The sequence below is a fragment of the Chiroxiphia lanceolata genome, chromosome 7 (genome assembly GCF_009829145.1).
Source record: "Chiroxiphia lanceolata isolate bChiLan1 chromosome 7, bChiLan1.pri, whole genome shotgun sequence".
Classification (NCBI taxonomy): Eukaryota; Metazoa; Chordata; class Aves; order Passeriformes; family Pipridae; genus Chiroxiphia; species Chiroxiphia lanceolata.
The window spans coordinates 19144985-19165056 of NC_045643.1; the positions used below are offsets into that span (position 1 = coordinate 19144985).

Below are 20072 nucleotides of genomic sequence, written 5' to 3' on the forward strand. Positions count from 1 at the left end.
TTTCAATTTAAAAAGCCAAGTGTGAATCACATGCAGGCAGATTTCATGACTCATTGCTGCAATGGATTTAACCACAAGTGCTGATCCTGCCTGCCATTAGGATGTCTGGCATTCCATCTTGGACCCATTCCTCTGGAGGGGAGCCCTTTCACAGATCTGTGCTACAGAGAGCTGAGCTAAAAACAGTTAAATGAGACTTCAGGAATTTAAAAAAAATGTGATATTTTGTCACACAAAGAATAAAATTCCAGGAATTTATTGCTGTATGTATGCTTAATCCATTAATTCATCTTACAGTAGTCATGAAGTGCCTACTGTGTGCTACATTTAACATTCCATGTATTCCCTTCCAAATGCCATTTTACAGTGGGCATATGAAACAACGCAGCAGCAGTCACAAAACATGGCTTAAGCATCTCTCAGGTGCTTAAAGACAAAAATTTGTGTACAAGCTGAATAATGAGATGTCAGTTAACAGGTCACTCAGCAACTTTAATAGAAATATCTTTAGGTGGAAGTTTTGCAGCGTTAAAATTTACAACTCAGACTAAACATTCTCATCCCACTGTAGTAACAAGATATTTGCAAAGAACAAGAACTGTGGTACGTAAATGTCACACGCAAGACCCGCTTCATTTCTATCGGAAGCAAAAATTGCTAATTATAAGGAAGGACAAGCCTAGCAGGATAAGGCTGTCAGCCTATAATAAAAACATAAACCTCCAAGTTTGGCAGTGGAATTCTATTTTACCACCTTGACTTTTTTTTTTTGGTAACATACAAGTACTCTTCCTCCCCTCCCACACTTTATAAATCCCCTTTTATTTTTATTATACCTCCATATTATTTACAGGACTCCTAAAGATTAAGTACAAACTAGTATGAAATTAATGACAGCTTGCTTTTCAAATATGTATCCCATGGCTAAATAAATATCAAGCCAATCCAACAGAGTGATCTGGAGTTACGATTCAGAAGCTTGTGCATCTGTGACTCCAGTTGTTTTCTCATTAGCTGTGGAGGATTCATTTGATCTGTCAACAATAGTTGCCACAGAAGTTGGAGCAGCGCTATCCAAGGTGAGCGTAGAGGTCTGTTCTACATTTACAGTAGTGCCAGGGTTGATGAAAAAGCTTCCAGCTTGACTGATAGAGGGAAGCAAATCTGTAGGCACTGCAGATGCCTCTGTGACCAAAGGAAGCACCGGGACACACTTGGGTGGCATTGCTGGAGGTGTCATTCCCATTAGATTCAGAGGCGGCAAGGAGGGAAGGGGTGGCAAACCTAAAAAGAAAAAGAGGGGAGAAAAAAGGCAGTGAGCTGCTGCATAACACAGACAGATCTGGAGAGACTCTCTGTTTGCTTAAAAATTTTACGTTCTCTAGTCTCCTATTTACCCATGAAGAGGAGAAAGTTTTTTGAACTTAGCATGAGCATGATATGTGTGCAGCACTGACCCAGCAGGCTCGTTTCAAGCCTGATACTTTTCAGATTTCAGAACTGAAGAATCAGAGTAAATTCAACATTGCTTGTACCTCCCCAGAGGACTAGGTATTTAATGCATAAATACTGATGATTAGGTTTTTCTGGCCTTCACTGAAACTGCCAGAAACAAGAAGTTAACAAGAACCACATTCCATATAAGCTTCCAATTTCTTTTTGTTTGCTCCATGTGCACCTTCAGCAGTTTTGTTTTACTCAAAACTGTAAATCTAGTATTAGTTCATACTTCTGGCATTCAGTCAGGGAGCTCTCATCTCTGCATCTAGCATACAAGGAAACACTTCATCTTTCTTCTACTCATAAAATGATATACTTTCACTCTTGGCACAATCTCTTCCGAGATCGTAAATCAGGTAATAGAAAACGAAACATCTAAATACAGACACAAGTTTAGAATTAGTTTATCTAAAGACATATTCCTTGTCTACCTAATCTGGGCACTAACTCCCATCTCAGGAAAACATTTAATTTATCCCCTTCAGGACTCTCTCAGATGGCTCTAAATTAGAGTCTCAGGGATAAAGGACACTCTAATTAGTTTTTCAGTTTGCAGAAGTACATACCAGGCTGTATGATTTCTGGAACAATCTGTGGTGCAGGTAAATTAAGTTTGGACAGATCAGCCAGGTTAGGAAGCCCTGTTGGTAATGGCATCAGACCTAAGAAGAGTAGAAAAGTTACAGCTGAAAACTTAAAATTGTTTCTGAGATCTTATTGATAATTTAAAACATTATATATTGCTTTACATCTTGATTATCATTTTTACACATAAGGATGCAAATTCACCTGAATTTCAGTTTTTAAGCTGCACAGTGAAAACAGATATCTATTGCAGAAAGTCTGGACTAGAAAATACATAATCCAAAACCTTTCATATTTTTTCTGAGGAAAGTAGATTCTTATTTCAAGGAATCAGAAGATTTCCATTCCAGGTTCCACTTCCAGTAAAGGTAGTTGTTTCTCCGCAGCACTGTACCAGAAGCCCTCCATTTCCAATTTGAATGGCAGACAATAATAACAGCATTAAATACACAGTATTCCCTGATCCTTAATATTGATTACTGTATTATTAGTTTTTTCTACTTAGTTCATAACTAGAGTTAAACACAAAAATATATGTAAAAAGGCAAGACAAAGTAACTTTCAACGTCAGGAAGCACTGAAAGTAGAAGAGAAACATACGATGAATGCAACACATGCCCTTCCATCATTGTGTTTGCTATGGAACATCTTTCTTCTCCTGAATTTCCCATCCTAGAAGAGCTGCATTTCTGGGACAAGGGCTCTATTCTTACTTTGCCTTTAGTTCAAAGAAGGCTAATTCAGAAATAAACTGTTGGTACCACAGTATTAAGACAGAGAGGAGAAAAGCCTTAAAGCAAGGGCACTGTATAGAGATTTTGATTAAATCCCAGCCACTTTACCTATCCATGAATTCATTAGCCATGAAGGCTGACAATCTGACTCAGAGCCTTCAGCTCAGCTACAAGCAACTTTGAGCTTTTTTTAAAATCTGAAAAAAGCTGAACTTCATACGAATTCACTCAAATTTTAAACCTCTTATGTATTTATATGTCCATGCAAATTACAAGATATGTTCTGATTTGCTTTCAAAAAAGCAGTGATACTATTCAGAGAAAAAGGTGAAAGGAAAACTTGGATTTGCCGATTTTAGGGAAGGGGTGGATAGGTGGCCAGGGAAGAAAATCTTTATCTGCTTAGAGAAAATAGCAAACAACTACAAAGTTCAGCTTCTGGTAAAGTTCTCTGCCCTTGTTTGGATGCACTGAGCTCTACTACCCGTCTTTTCTATGTTAGAGAATGTACCCGCAAGCATTTCTTAAAACTTTTGGACACATCTTTATCTACTTGTCTCATAGCATGCAAAACATAAAATACAACTCCTTTAGTGTTCTGGAATACACAACTGAGTCCTATACGAGCGCACCAATGACACAGCAAAATCTTATACAATCCTTATTTTACCCACTGTAAATAATTCTGGGATACTAGTGCTTGAAATGTTCATGATTATCAGGAAAGAACCATTTTGTAGACACACTCTTACTTTCATTATACCAGTTTAAATGACTATATAATTCAGAAACAGTAACGGTAACATAAATTCTATATTGTTAGCCCTTTATTTTTATTAGGAAGAGCAACCAAGCTGAGTATTAAAAAACAGTTTCCTAAAATGGAGATTTTATGGGTGAAGGGAATGCAGAATTAGGCAAGACAAACCTTCTCAGACCTCTGATGTCTAAGTGCAAAGGACACACTGAAAACTGCATCTATTTGCAGAAGTATTTTGCAACATAAAATTTATGAACTACAGAAAGTAACAATATATCAACTCAAATGTTGCAAATAGCAAAGCAAAATCTTCCTGAGAAATCCGGACTGCTGCATCAACTGTGCAGGAGGCCTAAAAGGTAAACATTGTAAACTTTGTTGCCAAGTCAGTCCTCTGTGCTACAGACATGCTGTGAACATACTGTAACAAAAATAATTGTAGAGGTTGTATAGAGATCTTTAACATGAAATATGTTAAGTTGTATGAAGTTATACGTTCCCCAAAAAGCAGTGGAAAAGACAGCTCTCTTAAAATTTTTGTTTCAGAAATATTTAAAGAAATTTTACCTACTCACCTGGTAATGTAGTTGCTGGGTTAACTGGTGGCACACAGGTAGGGGACTGACTGACTTGTGGTGGTAATAATGGAACTGTTGGAACACCTGGTGAAGCACACAGGGAAACAACATTAATTTTAAGCACACAATACTTCAGCTCCCTTCCTCAAGTAATACAAATAAATAATAAGACAATTACTATTTGCCTTAACTATAAAATGCTGATGAAGAAAAAAGTACTCTAAATAATACACATGGCACTTCTGATAGAAGTCGTTTGCAACTATTCTGTGAGCAAGTAAGGCATAATTCCAGTACTCTAGCCTTTGTTGTTGAGACAAGTTTAAGAGAAAATGTTATTCTCTTTTGCCTTTTATTAAATTAATCAGAAACATCTGTGAGAACACAAGTCAGAACACCCATGCATTTCAGGTCAGTTAAGTCAATACCAACCTGTGCTGAGAACATTACTGACAGTAGTTGAGGGTGAACTAATAGAAAGTCCTGAAAGACTCTGCTCAAGGCCTGCTGACCCAGGAGGGAGGGTGGCTGAGGGATTAACTGGTGACAGCTGAACCTTATTGAAAGGGAAAAAAAGTTACACCATTAGGGTTTGTTTCCACAAGAACCAATAGAAGCAGAAAAGCAATATAACATCATAATCTATTTTTATCAAGCCGAAGGAGGAACAACAACTTACCTCTGTGAAGCCATCTTTGAGGGGACTGAGAGATGCACTAGGCAACTGTCCTGGGAGAGAAATTTTCTTTCCCTCTTCAAATGGGCGTGTAGGTATCCTATGCAAATATCCATAGCCAATGCCACATCCTAGGCTTTTAAAATAGGAACATTTAGAAGTCAGTGAAGTGACTTTATAACTACAGACTAAGCAACCTACACATGAATGACTCAAGACACCAACAAGTTTCAAGGTAAGTTCTGTACAACCTTGCCCTCCAGCTTCAATGTTGCCTCATTTTCTGTGGAGAAGTAATCAATACGAGACAACTGAAAGGAAACTCTGTAGCTTTTGGCAATGAACATTCAGCACAAAATAAAATTAATTATTATTTAGACCAAGCAGATATACCAGGCATACAGTGTGGAATTTGACTCGCTGTTACTTGCAGTGCTCTGTTCTGGCAAGAATATACTACAGGCTAATGACTATTTGGAGCCTAATGCCGAAACACAGAGCGCCACAGTTGCTATTTCTGCACTAGCTAATTTACTGAGTTACAACAATTTTGACTTATCAGTTAACTGCATCTGAATTCCAAGTAAATATATAATTTATTACAGCAAAAACACCTTTGCCATAACAACGCTCTTTTCCTATATTTGTAGAAAATTTAAACCAAGCAGTTTTTAGGCTGGTGCTATAAAATAGTTGCCCCATGCCTCTATAACATATTGTCTCCTTACCTGCCTTCTCCACCCCAGGCAGAATTTGGAGTAATCACCACTTCTCGACAATTATCTGTATCTGTGTTGTACACATAAAGTTTTAATGGCTTTGCTTCATGTGTTTCAATAAGGGAAAAGAGATCTTCAGACTGCAAAATGAGAAAAATTAATAAGGACTTTTTTCTCCTTATTTTACTATTTGACATTAGATCGATCATTCCAGTCCCAACTTTCTGTAATAGAACCTTGTAACAGAACCTTATTTAAAAATGAAAAACTTATTTTTATATACTTACCTCATTCATGACGGTATCTGCTCCAATGATATAGTCACTATGAGGTCTAAGTCCAGCTAATGCAGCAGGAGAATTTGGCTCCACTTCCTAGTTTTAAGATGGAAAGTTACAAAACACTAGGTAACTGTCAGGGTGTAGCAAAACAGTTAGGTGTGCACTTCACACAAGTTTTGAGTCAGACAAACTGGTCAAGTTTTCAACACAGTTAACAGGCTACTGAACAAGTGAAACAGGGGCAGTCCCTCTTGATACTGTTCTGGTATTGTACAAAATACAACAGCTCTGAGTATTGTACAAAACCACTGATTTAAATACAAGACTTGACAATATACTTAAAGACATACAGATCTAGTTCAAAAGTCTTCCCAAAACCCATGAAAACCGATTAGTTTGATCTCATGACTTGTTAGCTACATCCCTTGCAAGTTAGTTTTCAATAGTAAGATAAAAACTGTAAGCAGCAGTAACAAAAGTACTTCCAAGTCCATACGTACCAAGACATGCCAGACATTTTCATTGGCCCCATCAAAGCTGCAGAAACGAATGCTCACTCCCAGAAGGCCCTGCCCACCCCACATGTTGCTGGGGGTCACTGATGTTTCTCTCAGTTCCAGTGTTTTGCTACTGTACACAAGCATTTTTACAGGTTTTTCAACATTTGCTTTCAACAGGTCTTTGAGAGTGTCATTGTCTTTATTCTGCGAATGGTCAAACAAGAACTTGGGTTAGTGCCCAACAGAACAAGCATCCAGTTCTACAGCAACACTTTTGTATTTCAAAGGTGTTATAAACACTGTATCAGAACAGGTACTTTCAGCTACTCTGTAACAAGGTTCCAGTTCCCCTCACAATTCCAGAACACAATTCTGGCAAAACCCCGGGATTTCCCAGAAAGAGGTCATGCCTTCCAAACATGAAAGCACTTTAACTGATAAGATGCACCTTGCAGCTTTTCAGAGGCTTTCTTGAATCCAGGCATACTGCTGAAAGAGGTTACCCACACATCGTTTCCTCCACTGCTATGAGGGTCTGAAAGCTTTCCCCCATGCCTCCTGCCCAGCCAACAGCTTTTTCAATCAACCTGTTTCGACTGAATGGTTTGAGAGCTCTCACAGGAGCAGTTTTACAGACAGAACTAGGGGGGCACCAGCACAATCCCCCAGTGGTGGATCAATAGGCAGTACTATCTTGGTGCACATGTCTGCAGAGAGCATGTCTGTCTGTCTGTCTGTCTGAATATTTATTTTCCAGCTAAACTGTTGGCAGAACTGTAACTAAAGGGTGAAGGAAATTAATTTCTGATACAGTTCATCTTTCTAATTTTAAACTAAGGAGAAATATTTTATATGCATTTAAATTAAACAAATGCATTGGTTTACCTACAAAAAACAGATTCTCAACATATTGTTCATATTAAAAGTTATAAAATAGCAACACACTCACCAATCTTGAACCGTTAATGGACACAATAAAATCAAAGAATGGCTCCAATCCAGCTCTATGCCCCGGTGAGTTTTCTTGTACCTAACAAAGTTAAATAAGAATTTAATATAAGTGTACCAATGTTGATTCATAGATTTGAATTATATTTCTACTTTTGCCATCTGTAGTTCTAGAAGCTACTAATGTTTGTGTGGATGATTTTAAAATATTCAAATACAATCTTTAGGACAAAAAATCCCTCCCTAAAAAAAAAAAAAAAGGAAGGAAGATTTCAAGAGAATTAGTAATTTATAAATTAAGAAATGACACAACAGTAGCCACTCCCTGGGAAAAGCACTGCTTAACAGCTGCAGCAGTTAAATTGTAGATACTTGTTTTAATAAAGGAGATTATGGTCAAAGAACAAGCTTAATGAATTCTGAAAAAGTTGGTTAAAAAGCACTGTCTTTCCACAGAAGTACCAACGTTGGACCTTGCTTTTTATCTTCTGCTTACTAAAGGAAACAGAGAATCACATCTGTGTAAGCGTGGGTTGTTATCTCATGATTAAACACGACCTGCTGACATTCTTGAGACATAGAAGGCATCTGTACAACCAGTGATTCATTAACATATCATCAAGTTTGCAAGAAAAGAGATGAGGAGCAATTTTGCAGCCATGGCAGCTCAAATAGTTCAACCACTCCACTAAGACAAGGCTGAAGTATTGGATACACACTGCTCCCACAAGCTAAAAGCATGCTTTTAATTCCAGATAGAGGAACTGAGAGACATTTTGCCAATGTTTTTTTCCTTATTACGTGCATTGCTGACAAGGAAAAGTAACTCCAGTATGGCTGTCAGACTTTTCCTACAGCCTTTTTAGTAAAGACTATTTGTAAGCCGATTCATTTTACCCACTGGCTTTTTCTTTTATGTACTACAATCACCTTCAAAAAGATCTAAAAACTGTTACCCTTTACAGTGTATTTTCTTACATTACATGCTATTCCACCTGCCAGAATTGGTACAAACCTGCTTGTTTGTTCAATACCGGTCTGATTTTGGAGGAATTGAGTTTTCTAATATGAGTTATCTAGAACAAAATACTGAGTACTTGAGACTTTCCTGCTAAAGAAAGGTTAAACAGTTTCATGAAAGGAAAATTAAAAACCTCTGGTTTGCTATGGACATGCTCCGTAATTTTAATCTCAGGCCTGCAGTTTCTCTTGTAATTAAGTCATTCAAAACATCCTCTCCTCTGATGTAGTTTTTTGAGTAGCAAATGTAGGATGAGCTTATGCTGTTTGTTGCTCTTCCCTCAGTTTAGAGGGGTGACATGAAAATACTCTAATAGCCTCTTGACATATAGGAACTTAGATTTTGTGTTTTTAATGAGCCTGACATAAAGGCTTTATACCAAAATTAAATCAGCAGGTGGTTTCAGAACTTACTGGGAAAACAATTTTAAAGACACAACATGTCTTCTTAAACCTCGGCATTAAAGATCAGTGAATCCAGCAAAGTGATGCAATTATTCTCCTAACACATCAGATTTTTAGGACTGGATATATGTCATGGCCTTGAAATTATGAAAGGCCAGACTTCGTCTCATTCAGAGATTTTCCTCCATTTCCAAATGAACTTCTTTAAAAAAAAAAAAAAACAAAACCAACAACAAACCCCCTGCGCTCTGATACAGTATCCCTCCCCTTGACCTCCAAGAGACTATATCCTGAACTCTGTGGACCAACAGTGGCCAGTATTCAATACAGTAACTTTTTGAAAGGAGACTGAGTATGTACAATAAATGAGAACCACGTACGTTGAGCATCCATCAATGTAAAACTGACTGACACCTGGGATATATAATTCACTTAGAATACAAAATCTATAGTCTGCCCCAAACTGACAAAGGGACTGAGAGAGTTTCCAAGGTATAAATGATTGGTTTCAGAAAGTATGTTCAGATGTTGAACACCTTCCCCCAAATCTATCACAATCCTGAACATCTCTGCATGGTTTGTTTCTAAGTGGGCATGTAAAAACCACCAGGAAGCTGAATCTAAAAGAAATCAAGCCCTTATAGTTGCATCAATCATACAATGCACCTCAGAAGCAGGTAGCTGCATCCCTTCTGTCATCAGGTTTCCTCATGCTGCCATGCATAGGGTCAGTCACAAAAAGTTTCCTATTTCCCTGGCTTACTTCACTGACAGAAAAGCATGTTTATACCTGGCAGTCCCAGAAATGCAAACCAGAAATTCCAAGTCCACTCCACATGGAAAGTCTCCTCCTTAAAGAAGTGACATACCCAGCCCTGCACAACAACCACACCGACCCCATACAGTTTTTATGTCACACCACCTTATTTTCAGTCAGCTACCTGCACAATTCATCACCATCACACAGTGCCAAACACACAACACAGCTCTCTGCTCCAAGCTCTGTGGCCATAGTTCTCTTCCAGGAGCTACAGCAACAAAGGATAACCAGGGACCTTAGAAAACATAAGGGCACAAAAATCTTATTATTCATGGAAATAATAAAGATTCCATGTACACATCCATAAACTCTGTGCCTCCTGAGCAATCTGGCTTTATGCAGCTTTTCTATGTGCCAAGTAGGTAATTAGTAACTTGCCGAGAAATAATCAAGTAATACCATTTACAGCAGATCCACTGCAGGCACGATACCATTCATGGCAGTTTGGGATGCCTAATTCTCTCAAAGCCAGCTGTTACTTCAGACATACAAGTTACAGACCCCTGTGGGTAAATGCCATAACTGTCTAACAGTAGAGACAAAGAGTGGCACAGACAACACGGAGATACTGTGGAGCTGCACCACCACAGCTTTTTAAGAGCAAATGAAGAAAATCTCTATCAAAATGCTGAATATCAGTAGCCAGAAAAGGGCCTCATATAGTGCTGCAGGAATTCAGCTTCTCACCAAGAGGACAGCTGGGCTTCTGAGTACATAGATTACACACTGATTTCACTTTTAATTCACTGTCAAGAATTAAACAGGAAAAAGGTTTCAAGGTCAATACACTAATTTTACTCTGCATTACCAAAAAGACTTTTTTTTTGTAAATACATGAAGTTTCTCTTTGCTGAACACTGTTCCCAACACTATCACTCCATGCCTACACAGTACATATTGTACATTACAATTATAAGAACTCTGCTCAGCAGCACAGTGGTCACAAATTCAAGCCCCAAACAAACAGGGCAACCATAAATGGAATTAGGAACTAAACCCCTGATTTTCAGAGACAGATGAAGGCTCTCATCACTCCTGAAAGTCAGATAACTTATACTAGTTTCCATTTAAACTTTCAGAAGCTTAACTTCAAGCACAAAATACACAAATTCCAAGAAGCAGAAGCTCTGGAGTTTTCCTTTTTTCCCACATAAGAAACACTTCCTAGTATTTACTTTATTAGCAAAGAAATACTGAAAGGATTTTTTCTAGTTCTTCGACCTACTCTATAATTGGCAGTAAAATTTCATTACATATCATGTATAAGCAATTCCTGTTAGATCTGACAGAATCCATTTTATTTCCATCAGCTATTTTAACACATTACACTTCGTAACTGTACTGAATTTCTTGATGAAACACCCAGTTTTCAAGAGAAAAAGCTTCATAAGTTTTTTGGTAAGAAAACAGATTCCCTATATGTAGCATAACTTTTTATTTTAGCACAGAGAATTTAACTCAAGCTTTTAAAATGTGAACCTCCCTTAAAAAAAAAAAGTCATCACTTCATGCAATATGTGTGTATCACTATCACAACAACTGAAGCACTGAAGTAAGAGTTAGAAATCTAAACATTGGGCACTGCTGTTTGGTATCTTTTAGGGGGAACACCACAATATACAGTAGCATACAAATCTCCCACAGATAAAAATTCTTACATAGAATCTTAGAATCATTTAGGTTGGAAAAGACCTTTAAGATCATGAAGTCCAACGACTAACCCAGCACTGCCAAGTTCACCATTAAACCATAACCCCAAGTGCCACATCAACACGTTTTTTAAACACTTTCAGGGAGGCTGATTAAACCATTTCTGTGTACAGCCTATTCCAATGCCTGATCACACTTTCAATGAAGAAGTTTTACTAAAATCCTCTTGTTCTGTCACTTGTTACTTGGCAGAAAAGGCCGACCCCCACCTAGCTACAACCTCCTTTCAAGCAGTTGTAAAGAGAGGTAAGATCTCCCTTGAACCTCCTTTTCTCCAGACTAAACAACCCCAGGTCCCTCAGCCGCTCCTCATAGGACTTGTGCTCCAGAGCTTCTCTGGATATGCTCCAGCACCTCCATGTCCTTCCTGAATTGAGGGGTACAGAACTGGACACAGCACTCGAGGAGCAGCATCACCAGCGTTGAGTACAGGGGGACAATCACTGCCCTGTCCCTGCTGGCCACACTACTGCTGATGCAGGCCAGGATGCCATTGGCCTCCTTGGCCACCTGGGCACAGGTTGGCTCATGTTCACCCAACTCTCAACCAGCATCCCAGGTCCTTTTCTGCCGGGCAGCTTTCCAGTCCTCTGCCCCCAGCCATGGGGTTGTTGTGACACCATCTATTACCTGAAGAAACTGTCAGGTCATTACAATAGCCTGGGCAAACTACAGCAGTTTCACATTGCTGAACAAGAAAATTATTCAAAGTTTTAGTTCATTGTGTTTTGAAGAGCAGAAACAAATGCATATTGAGTAACACACGGAGTCAGGCAGTTGCTAAAATGAGCCATACACCTTATGTTAAAGGAAACTTATGGAGGAGAGGAAACAATGGCGAAAATTCCTACAGGTCAATAGCAGTGCATGCTACCACCCTAGCAGGCACCAATTAAAAGGAAGACTTATAAGCACATTACATGAATCAATAAATGGAAGTATAACAGCAAAAGCACACATGATGAATAAAAATTCCAAAAATTCCAAAGAATTGTTTCAAACAAATGACTAATTGCTAGGTCCACCTATGAAGAGACTTGGGCAAGGAAAGAGTAACTTTCTCTCCCAAAAAGAAAAGAAAAAAGAAAAAGCTACATTTCAATGTCTAGAACCCCAAGAGTGCAGCCCAGAGCAACTTCGTCTGTCAAGTGTGCACATGACGAAATTGCTTTCCCTCAACAGTGCTTCAGTCCTGGAATGCTCCTATTTCCTGTTACAACTGCACTGGTGATAAAGCTCACAGTGAAAGTAGTACTGCACTGAATACCAGCAGCCAAAAAGAATTAAGTAATCTGCAAATATTACATCAGAAATTAACGACAGTATGGTTCACTTGCTGCATATATTTCTGCTCCTGTTTAAAGTGAGCAGAGGATGAGACTTTCTACTAGTTTTGTAGGGAGGTAGCATGTGCAGTCTAAAAGTCTCACTTTTAAAAAAAGTGTAGCTCGCAACAGTCTCAGTTTGCTCATCACTGGTAACTTGTACTTGGCTCCTACAGCTACTGAACAATGTTAACTCTTTGTTTCATGGCCATTCAACATTTATTTTTCATTTATCTGCCTTACCAAACCAAATTCTTCCCATAATTGAAAAGATTTCCAGACATTTCTCTAATTTTCCAAGAAGTAATGAAATCTTTAAACCACTATATATTATTTACAGAAGTTTGGCATTATGAAAGAAATCTGATCTTATTCAAATTAGATTTGGAGTACTGAAAGACTACGGCTCTTTTCCTTTTACCATTCTCATTTCTCTCATTAAAGTACTGAGCTCAGACAGAAAACATAATTGAGAATAAGTAGAACACACCAGCAGCATTGCTCAACCCCAAGATCTACCAAAGGTCAGTGCCTGCAGACAGAGCACTTGTGCAGAACTCCTCCAACAGTGCAAGCTGGACGCTGGCTGTAACAAACTTACTACAGAACACCAACTGGAAAATTAGACTTGGAAAAACTACATTCACCTATGCCACATGCATTGCAAGATAAACATTCCAAATTATAACTGTTAGGCTGGGATCATGATGCAATTTATGGTGCCTGTGCACAGAAAAAGAATAATCATTCATTATTGCAGCATCTGAAAATACCAGTAAGAAGACAAGGTAGTGAAAAACAGAGACATCAGCCTGTTTGAGACAGCAGGCAGGTCCTTTTCTGCATTTAATGTAAATATGGGTGTCCTGTCGGAAATCAACTTCTTTACTGAGCATCTATCAATTACATTTACAAAGACTGGCAACCAAACATTGCTACTTTGGGTCACAGTAAAAACATTACAACAAAAAGGTGCTTAAATGAAAACAAAAGGCTCCAGCTCCAAGCAAGACTGTGAGGGGGGGAAAAAAAGGAGATTCTACTTCATAAAAGAGTTGTATCTCAATTTATTAAGATGCTTTAATCAAACAGTATGAACTGCTAAGTCTGATGTAACTGATATTCTAATTGCAGAGTACCTACTGGTTTTACAAGTCTAAAAAGTAAACAGTTAATGAAATTTACACTGTAATATGCTAAAAAAGAAAACAAGTCTGCCAGCAAGTCTGCATGCAGAACGGTTTTTCTGGGGGAAAAAGAGTAGACAAAGTGGACTGTCATATATTAGCAACACTGGATTGTTATGCCTCATGTAAATTTTAACTGAATGTTTGGATTTGATCAGAAGATCAGTATTTGCTTCTCAGAAGCAGAGAGCTGATCCGAAAGGGTCCGATGCCAACAAACACACCAGCCCACACGGTGTCTGCAGTGAGCACACATCTCCAGCTACAGAAGTAGAAGCACTGTGCTGTGGGCAAGGCTGTGAGTGACCCCAGCAAAGTTCCTGTACTCCAGTGCCTCAGATTCCACCACACGACCTGGGTACCATCCCTCTCATTGAACGTGAAACAGATACTAAAGAAAGGGTTTCCAAAAGGCTGCTCTCAAAACCTTTAACGCAGCCCAACAAAACAGGCTTTTTTGCACACAAAACCAAAGTTTTGTGGCCGCAGCGTGAACAAAACCAACATAACTATGAAAAATCACGCCCCCACTAGGGATGCAACCTTTATGGGGGCCGTCTGTCATGTGAACACCTTGACCCGGCACACCGGAACTCCTGCGGGGGAGCAGCACTACAGTCCAGCCCAGTCCACGGCGGAGCGATGAAGACAATCCTGACGTGTTCCCCCGGGCGCAGCCAGACTCGGGCGGGCCGGGGTGCGAGAAGCGTTTGCCAGAGCAGAGGCCGCCTCGGCCTCCAGGGCTGCCCAGACTCAGCATCGCCTCCCGCGCTCCGCCCTGGGCACACACCGAGGCGCAGCCCGGCGGCACCGCTCGGCCCGGAGAATTATTTATCCTGGACCAATTCCTTCTCCAGGCTTCCCACACCCGGGAGCGGCAGCGCGGGCCCGGCTCACCCCGCCGCCACCGCCGCCGCCGCGAGCCGCGGGGCCGAGCGGGGAGCGCCTCCGGGGGCCGAGCGGGGCGGCCCCGCGGCAGGACAGGCCCCGCGCCGCCCTTACCCGCAGGACGTGGTAGCCCTCGGTGCCGCCGCCGGGGATGTCGATGCTCTGCGAGGCGCCCATGGCCGGGCCGCGCCGCTGCCGCTCCGCGCCCGTCGGGACGTGGCACCGCGGCCGCTCCGCCCCGCGCGGGCGGGGCCCTACGGCGGCCGCGAGCGGACGCGGCCCGCGAGGGGACACGGCCCGCGTGCGCCTTCCTGGCGCCGTGTCGCCCCCTGGCGGCCCGGGGTGGCGGTGCCGGGCGCGGGGCGGGGGCGCCCCGAGGGAACAGCGGCTGTTTGTGGGATACCGAGTGTACCTGTGGGATACCGAGTGTATCTGTGGGATACCGAGTGTACCTGTGGGATACCGAGTGTACCTGTGGGATACCGAGTGTACCTGTGGGATACCGAGTGTATCTATGGGAGCCGAGTGTATCAGCGGGGGAACAGCACATAAAGGGGGCGGGTCGTGCCTCGTGCTGCCTTCCCTGCTCCCACAGCTTTTCCGGAGCTCCGAGCGACATGGGGCCGCACCGGGAGCGCCTGACACCGAGCGGTGATGGGGCTGAAGCGAAAGGATCAGTGCCCTGGTACAGGGCGGGTCGGGCGGGGAATGGTGCCCGGGGGAGGAATTTTGGACTAATCCGTTCCAGGGCACGCATCGCCCCGCAAACTGCAACAAGATAACGGGGCAGGGTCTCGCTGCCGATCGCGGGGTGTGTGTGGTGACACGCAGCGGGCACAGACACGCCCGTGTCGGGACAGCCGCTGGCTGCGGGAATGCGCCCCACGTCCAGCACAAAATCCAGCACTGAGCCAACATGATTTGTGCAGTTGGAGGAGGCGGACGGTGGATTGTCCGGGAGCGCTGTGGATCTAAGGTTCAGACAATCTCTTTCCCTCCGAGAGTGTCCCTTGTGACTGGAAAGCTTTTACGCAGCCTGCCCTTGCACACCAGTGCCTCTGAATTCCTATCCCACGTAGCTGCAGAGGGGTGACCTCTTTAAGCGATGCTGCTGTCACTGGTTTTCAGAAATGCAGAAACAGCATTTATTAGTGAACTGGAACACAATGTTAAAGATCGTCAATTGAGCAGGGAAAGAATATTCAAATTAGCATAATTCATTTCTTTGTATTATCTGTATATCTCTGTATTATCAAAGTGCTTTACTGCTTAATAATAAAAGCCTCTGTGCACTGTGCTTGAGATTTACCCCAGTACTGTCTGCAGAGATGACCAACGCCCTTTCCACCCTTGGCCACCTCACTGTGCTCAGGTGCTTCCACTGGAGCAGACAGACAGTGTTTCTCCAGGCACCCTCATCAGGCATGGCCAGTTCTGGACTCTGCACACCGGTTCAGGTGTGTTTATCTCCCTATGCAGTGTCTCTCCTCATCACTGCAAGAAGAAATCAACTCTAGGATTCCCAGAGGCTGCAATGCAAAGGAAGAAGGCAAAGTGAATAATATGTAAATAGACTATATCTTTCAATGATTTTTGTGTTCTTAATACAGTATGAAAAATTTGTTACAGTGAGCTGATAAGTAAGTTAAAAACTATACCAGCTTAAGCAAATCTCATGCTTCCATTAACATGTCATTTAGATTCAGGAGGAAAATCCCATCCATGTTCCTTTCTTTCTTGCTAGTAGAGGTTTATATATACAACTGTGTTTCCTAAAGGTGGTAGTGGGGAAACAAGGCAACAGAGATTTTGCAGCTCTATGAGTCTGCTCAGACATTAGGCCCTCTGAGACCCAGTCAAGTACCACTGCACCAGTAGTCAGTTTGTCTTATTCTCACAGCACCAAAGAAATTTTTTTCCCCCTTCCTCATGAGATCTGTAGAAGTTTCATGCCTGCATGTGGTGAACTTAGAAATGGGTAGCCATGTTTTGTTCTTCCAACCAGCCACCAAGAAAAAAATTATCACAGGCAAAACCAGGAAAACCAGTGAAGTCAACCCTTCAGAGAAATCTGAACCTGGCCTCTCACTGAAGACATAAACTCCATACATCACTTCAAGACCTGAAATTCTTTTTCTTAGGAACTTCTGCTTTACCACAGCATCTCAGCTTTTCATCAAAATGCTGTCACCCTTTCTGGGCTGGTTCCACCTCAGCAAAGAAAGATGTTCTCTGCAGATGTCCATCGATTCCCATTAAGGGCTGAACTAAAACACCATATTTATTTGAAGAAGTATCTTTGAACTTGGTCCAATGTTCTGTGGCAAAAGACTAGTCTGTTAAACAAAAAAAGAGAAACTTCAGAACCCTCGTAGGTGAAAAAGAAAAAACTTACCTGGGAAATAGGAAACAAGCTTGCCTGAAAGTATCACATAAGACCTAATGACAAGAAACCCCATTTGCAGAAATTAACTAACAAATATTACCTACCTGTTCTTTTCTGTGCGTATCTCAGCAGCTGCATTTCAAAAGTAATTAAAGTTAATGAGCTGTGCTTTGTGGTAGAATCATGAAAACTTAATTGGTATAATTAGTTGTGAGATAGCAAGTGCATCTTCCTGGCTAACAACATGTCATCATTTGATAAAGAATAATAATGAATTTAATAAATAAATCAGGGCCCTTCTAATATGTTAATAAAATAATGAAGTGGAAGGCACACATGTGCAAATGATGAATTATTAGTTTGGAGACTGCACACAGTTGTCTAAGTAAGATGGATGGGGAAGTGGCCGTCTTGAAACTGTCAGCTACGGCTGCTGGCTAAAATCCATTTTGCCATAGATGAAGCAGCCACTCTGACCTTTGCAGAGAATGCAGTGTAAACGCTTCCAGCAGGAGCCAGCATCCCTTCTGCAGAGCAAGATATGCAGTGGATGAATAAAAGCAGCTACACTTTCTTTTCCCCTCCCTAAACCCTTCTGGATTATTGGCGCTGGGCAAACAGGAACGAAAATGGACAGAGAAACCCAGGCATGTGTAGCAGGAAGGGAGCTGCTGAAATACAGTGTACAAATCAGCCTATTTGACCCAAATCATTTAGAGGCTAAGACAGGCAGAAAATCATGATTTATTGTAGAGACGGTCTTAAGCTCAAACATAAACACACACACCAGAACAAAAGCTTCTGAGACATTATTAAGAATCAGTAAATAGAATAATTTTAATTAATGGGTGCCTTTAAAATTAAATTAAGTGAATATTGCCAGAGTTATGGGAAGGTCTGCAGTAATAAAAGTGACTGTTCCAGTAAGCAAACACTGAAGGAAGGATATAGTTTTAGGCAGAAATAGAACAGCAGTGTCCAGTGACTGAGAAGAAGATGGGTCATAAGATAGCTCTTAGTTGTAACATCTTTTATCCTCTAATCAATGTATGACCTCATTTATCCCTGCTATTAATGTATTGCCCAAGATGAAGAATTGCAGGTCAGAATACCTGCTTGTTGACTTTGGTCCCAGCAAAGCAGGACTGGGAATGGAAGGAGCCATAAAGAGTCTGATATATGTCTAAGTTCAACTCATATGTTAACAGTGCCCAAGGAGATTTTTATCTCCTTCGCAAGCACACAGGGAACAAACTACAGCTACTTGGAAGGAATCCACCTGGCTGTGCATCCACAATATTTAGAACTTCATATTAATAGAAGGCATAAAGCACAGACCCTTCAGCTCTACAAAAAAAAAAAAAAAAGGTAGTTCTAGCTCGCATAAATGGCTGGTAAAAGCCTGCTAACACAGAGAAGCCATACAGCCATCCGTTAGGCTGCAGAAGTACTCACATACACTTCCCACAGTCTTAGTTTAGGAGCAGTAGATGCTTTGAAACTGAGAGAATCTAAGAAAAAATAAGTAAAGTGGCAATGGTCAGCATGTGTGCAAATGTGAGAGGTGTGAGACTGAACCTGTTCTTGACCTGCTGCTGGGAACAGCTGGGAAAAGATCAGACCCTATCTGAATGTAAAGAAAAATTAACAGTGAAGCATTTTGAATGGAAGCCAAGCATTAGTGAGCCTCAGACCAAACAAGTGCCTGAAACTCGGCAGGCTGTGATTAAATACTACGGTCTGATGCTCTAAAAGTTAATTAAATATGGGAGTAATGTGGGGCTTTTGTAAAGCTGGTTTTATGGCCATTAGTTGTTATGAAGTTAAACAGGGAATGAAGTGCAAGAGAGGAAGGCACTAGCTGGACAAGTTGCTCTCAGGCATAGTTTTCCCAGTGAATGCTGCAGGGCTGGTCCCCCCCACTGGTGCTCCACAAGGCACAAAAAGACCATGCCAAACTCAGAAAGCTTAGTCATGACTGCTTGACACTTCTTTAACCACTATAAGTATCCATCAATTTTCATTGCATTATTGTTGGTTTACACTAATGTTCAAGGAAAGGGCAGGAGTTTCAGTGAGACAATTAGGAGTGACTTGTATTCGGCCAGGAAAGAGCAGGAGCTCACAAGCCTTCAGCTGAAAACTCTAACTTGGTACTATTGTGACACACAGCAATTTCCTTCTGTGATGGGAGGGAAGGGCCCCAATGTCAGCAGGATCAGACCCAGCACACTGCACCTCTGTAAGGAGAATGCTCAAGTGGCAGATAGCTGGCAGAATTGCTTTCTGCTTTTCCCCCAGAGCTCCCAGCATGGGCACGTATTAGAGCTGTAGTCAGTGTGGTCATGCTCTGGTTATTATCAGGAACAGTTCCTCTGGCTGCTGTAATTTGCACCAAGGACTGCAGATGCCATCAACAGATCAGAGAATTGTAAAGGTAATCTACAGTCTTCTTCCCCATGCGGGTTGAGACCAGAATCAAGGCTGTTGTTTCAGAAACCAGAAACTCAGTAAAACTAATTTGTGGAGGTTCTATTAATAGGACACAGGAAATTAACTAAAGCTTTCATTAGTTTAATTCGTAAAAGTGATTGACTTGGCTGTAATACAGTTAAACTATGCCTGTCTTCCCAAAGCTGGTGAAGACACAGTAGCTCTGAATTAGACTCTGCTAAGTAGTTTTCACACAAATCTGGAAGGGGCATAGCTTTGACAATTAAAGGTATTATAGCCATAAGTTTCTGACAGAATGGCCTTTTTATACAATTTATACTTGCTACAGGAGTTTCTTCTGAGACTCTAAGATTGAATGAAAACTCTAAGACTGATTAAACTCCAAAATAGTCACTTTCTGCTTCTATAAAACTTAGAAAATATGTGCCTGAATACTGGTACAGGCTCAGTAAAATCAATGTCCTCACTTCTCTGCCTCTAAAAGTTGTTACTTTAAACTTGCAATCCTTACTCTAGCTTGTTGTCTCATATTATACAGCCATCAGACTCCAAATTCTGGTCTGAAGCATAGTGTTAAGAATTTTTACAGAGTGTAT

General features: G+C 41.2%; 1 protein-coding gene across 1 annotated transcript; it reads right to left on the reverse strand.

The window, feature by feature from the left end:
* Positions 1-240: 240 nt before the first annotated feature.
* Positions 241-14884, reverse strand: GORASP2 (golgi reassembly stacking protein 2). Its single transcript, XM_032692540.1, has 10 exons — positions 14751-14884; positions 7283-7363; positions 6334-6537; positions 5840-5926; positions 5562-5692; positions 4837-4969; positions 4590-4713; positions 4155-4241; positions 2067-2162; positions 241-1284 (listed from the first exon to the last, which is right to left on the reverse strand). Exons 1-10 carry the CDS (start codon positions 14811-14813, stop codon positions 965-967), a joined length of 1326 nt encoding a protein of 441 aa, XP_032548431.1. The 5' UTR covers positions 14814-14884; the 3' UTR covers positions 241-964.
* Between the last annotated feature and the right edge of the window lie 5188 nt (positions 14885-20072).

Bases quoted from the DNA above. Each gene is read 5' to 3' on its own strand.
- GORASP2 (XM_032692540.1), bottom strand. From the start codon at position 14,813: ATGGGCGCCTCGCAGAGCATCGACATCCCCGGCGGCGGCACCGAGGGC. The intron at 4,970-5,561 runs GTAAGGAGACAA...CTATTTTAAAAG, and splicing joins GCCTGGGGTGGAGAAGGCAG to CCTAGGATGTGGCATTGGCT. The intron at 2,163-4,154 runs GTGAGTAGGTAA...TACTCTTCTTAG, and splicing joins CCCAGCAACTACATTACCAG to GTCTGATGCCATTACCAACA.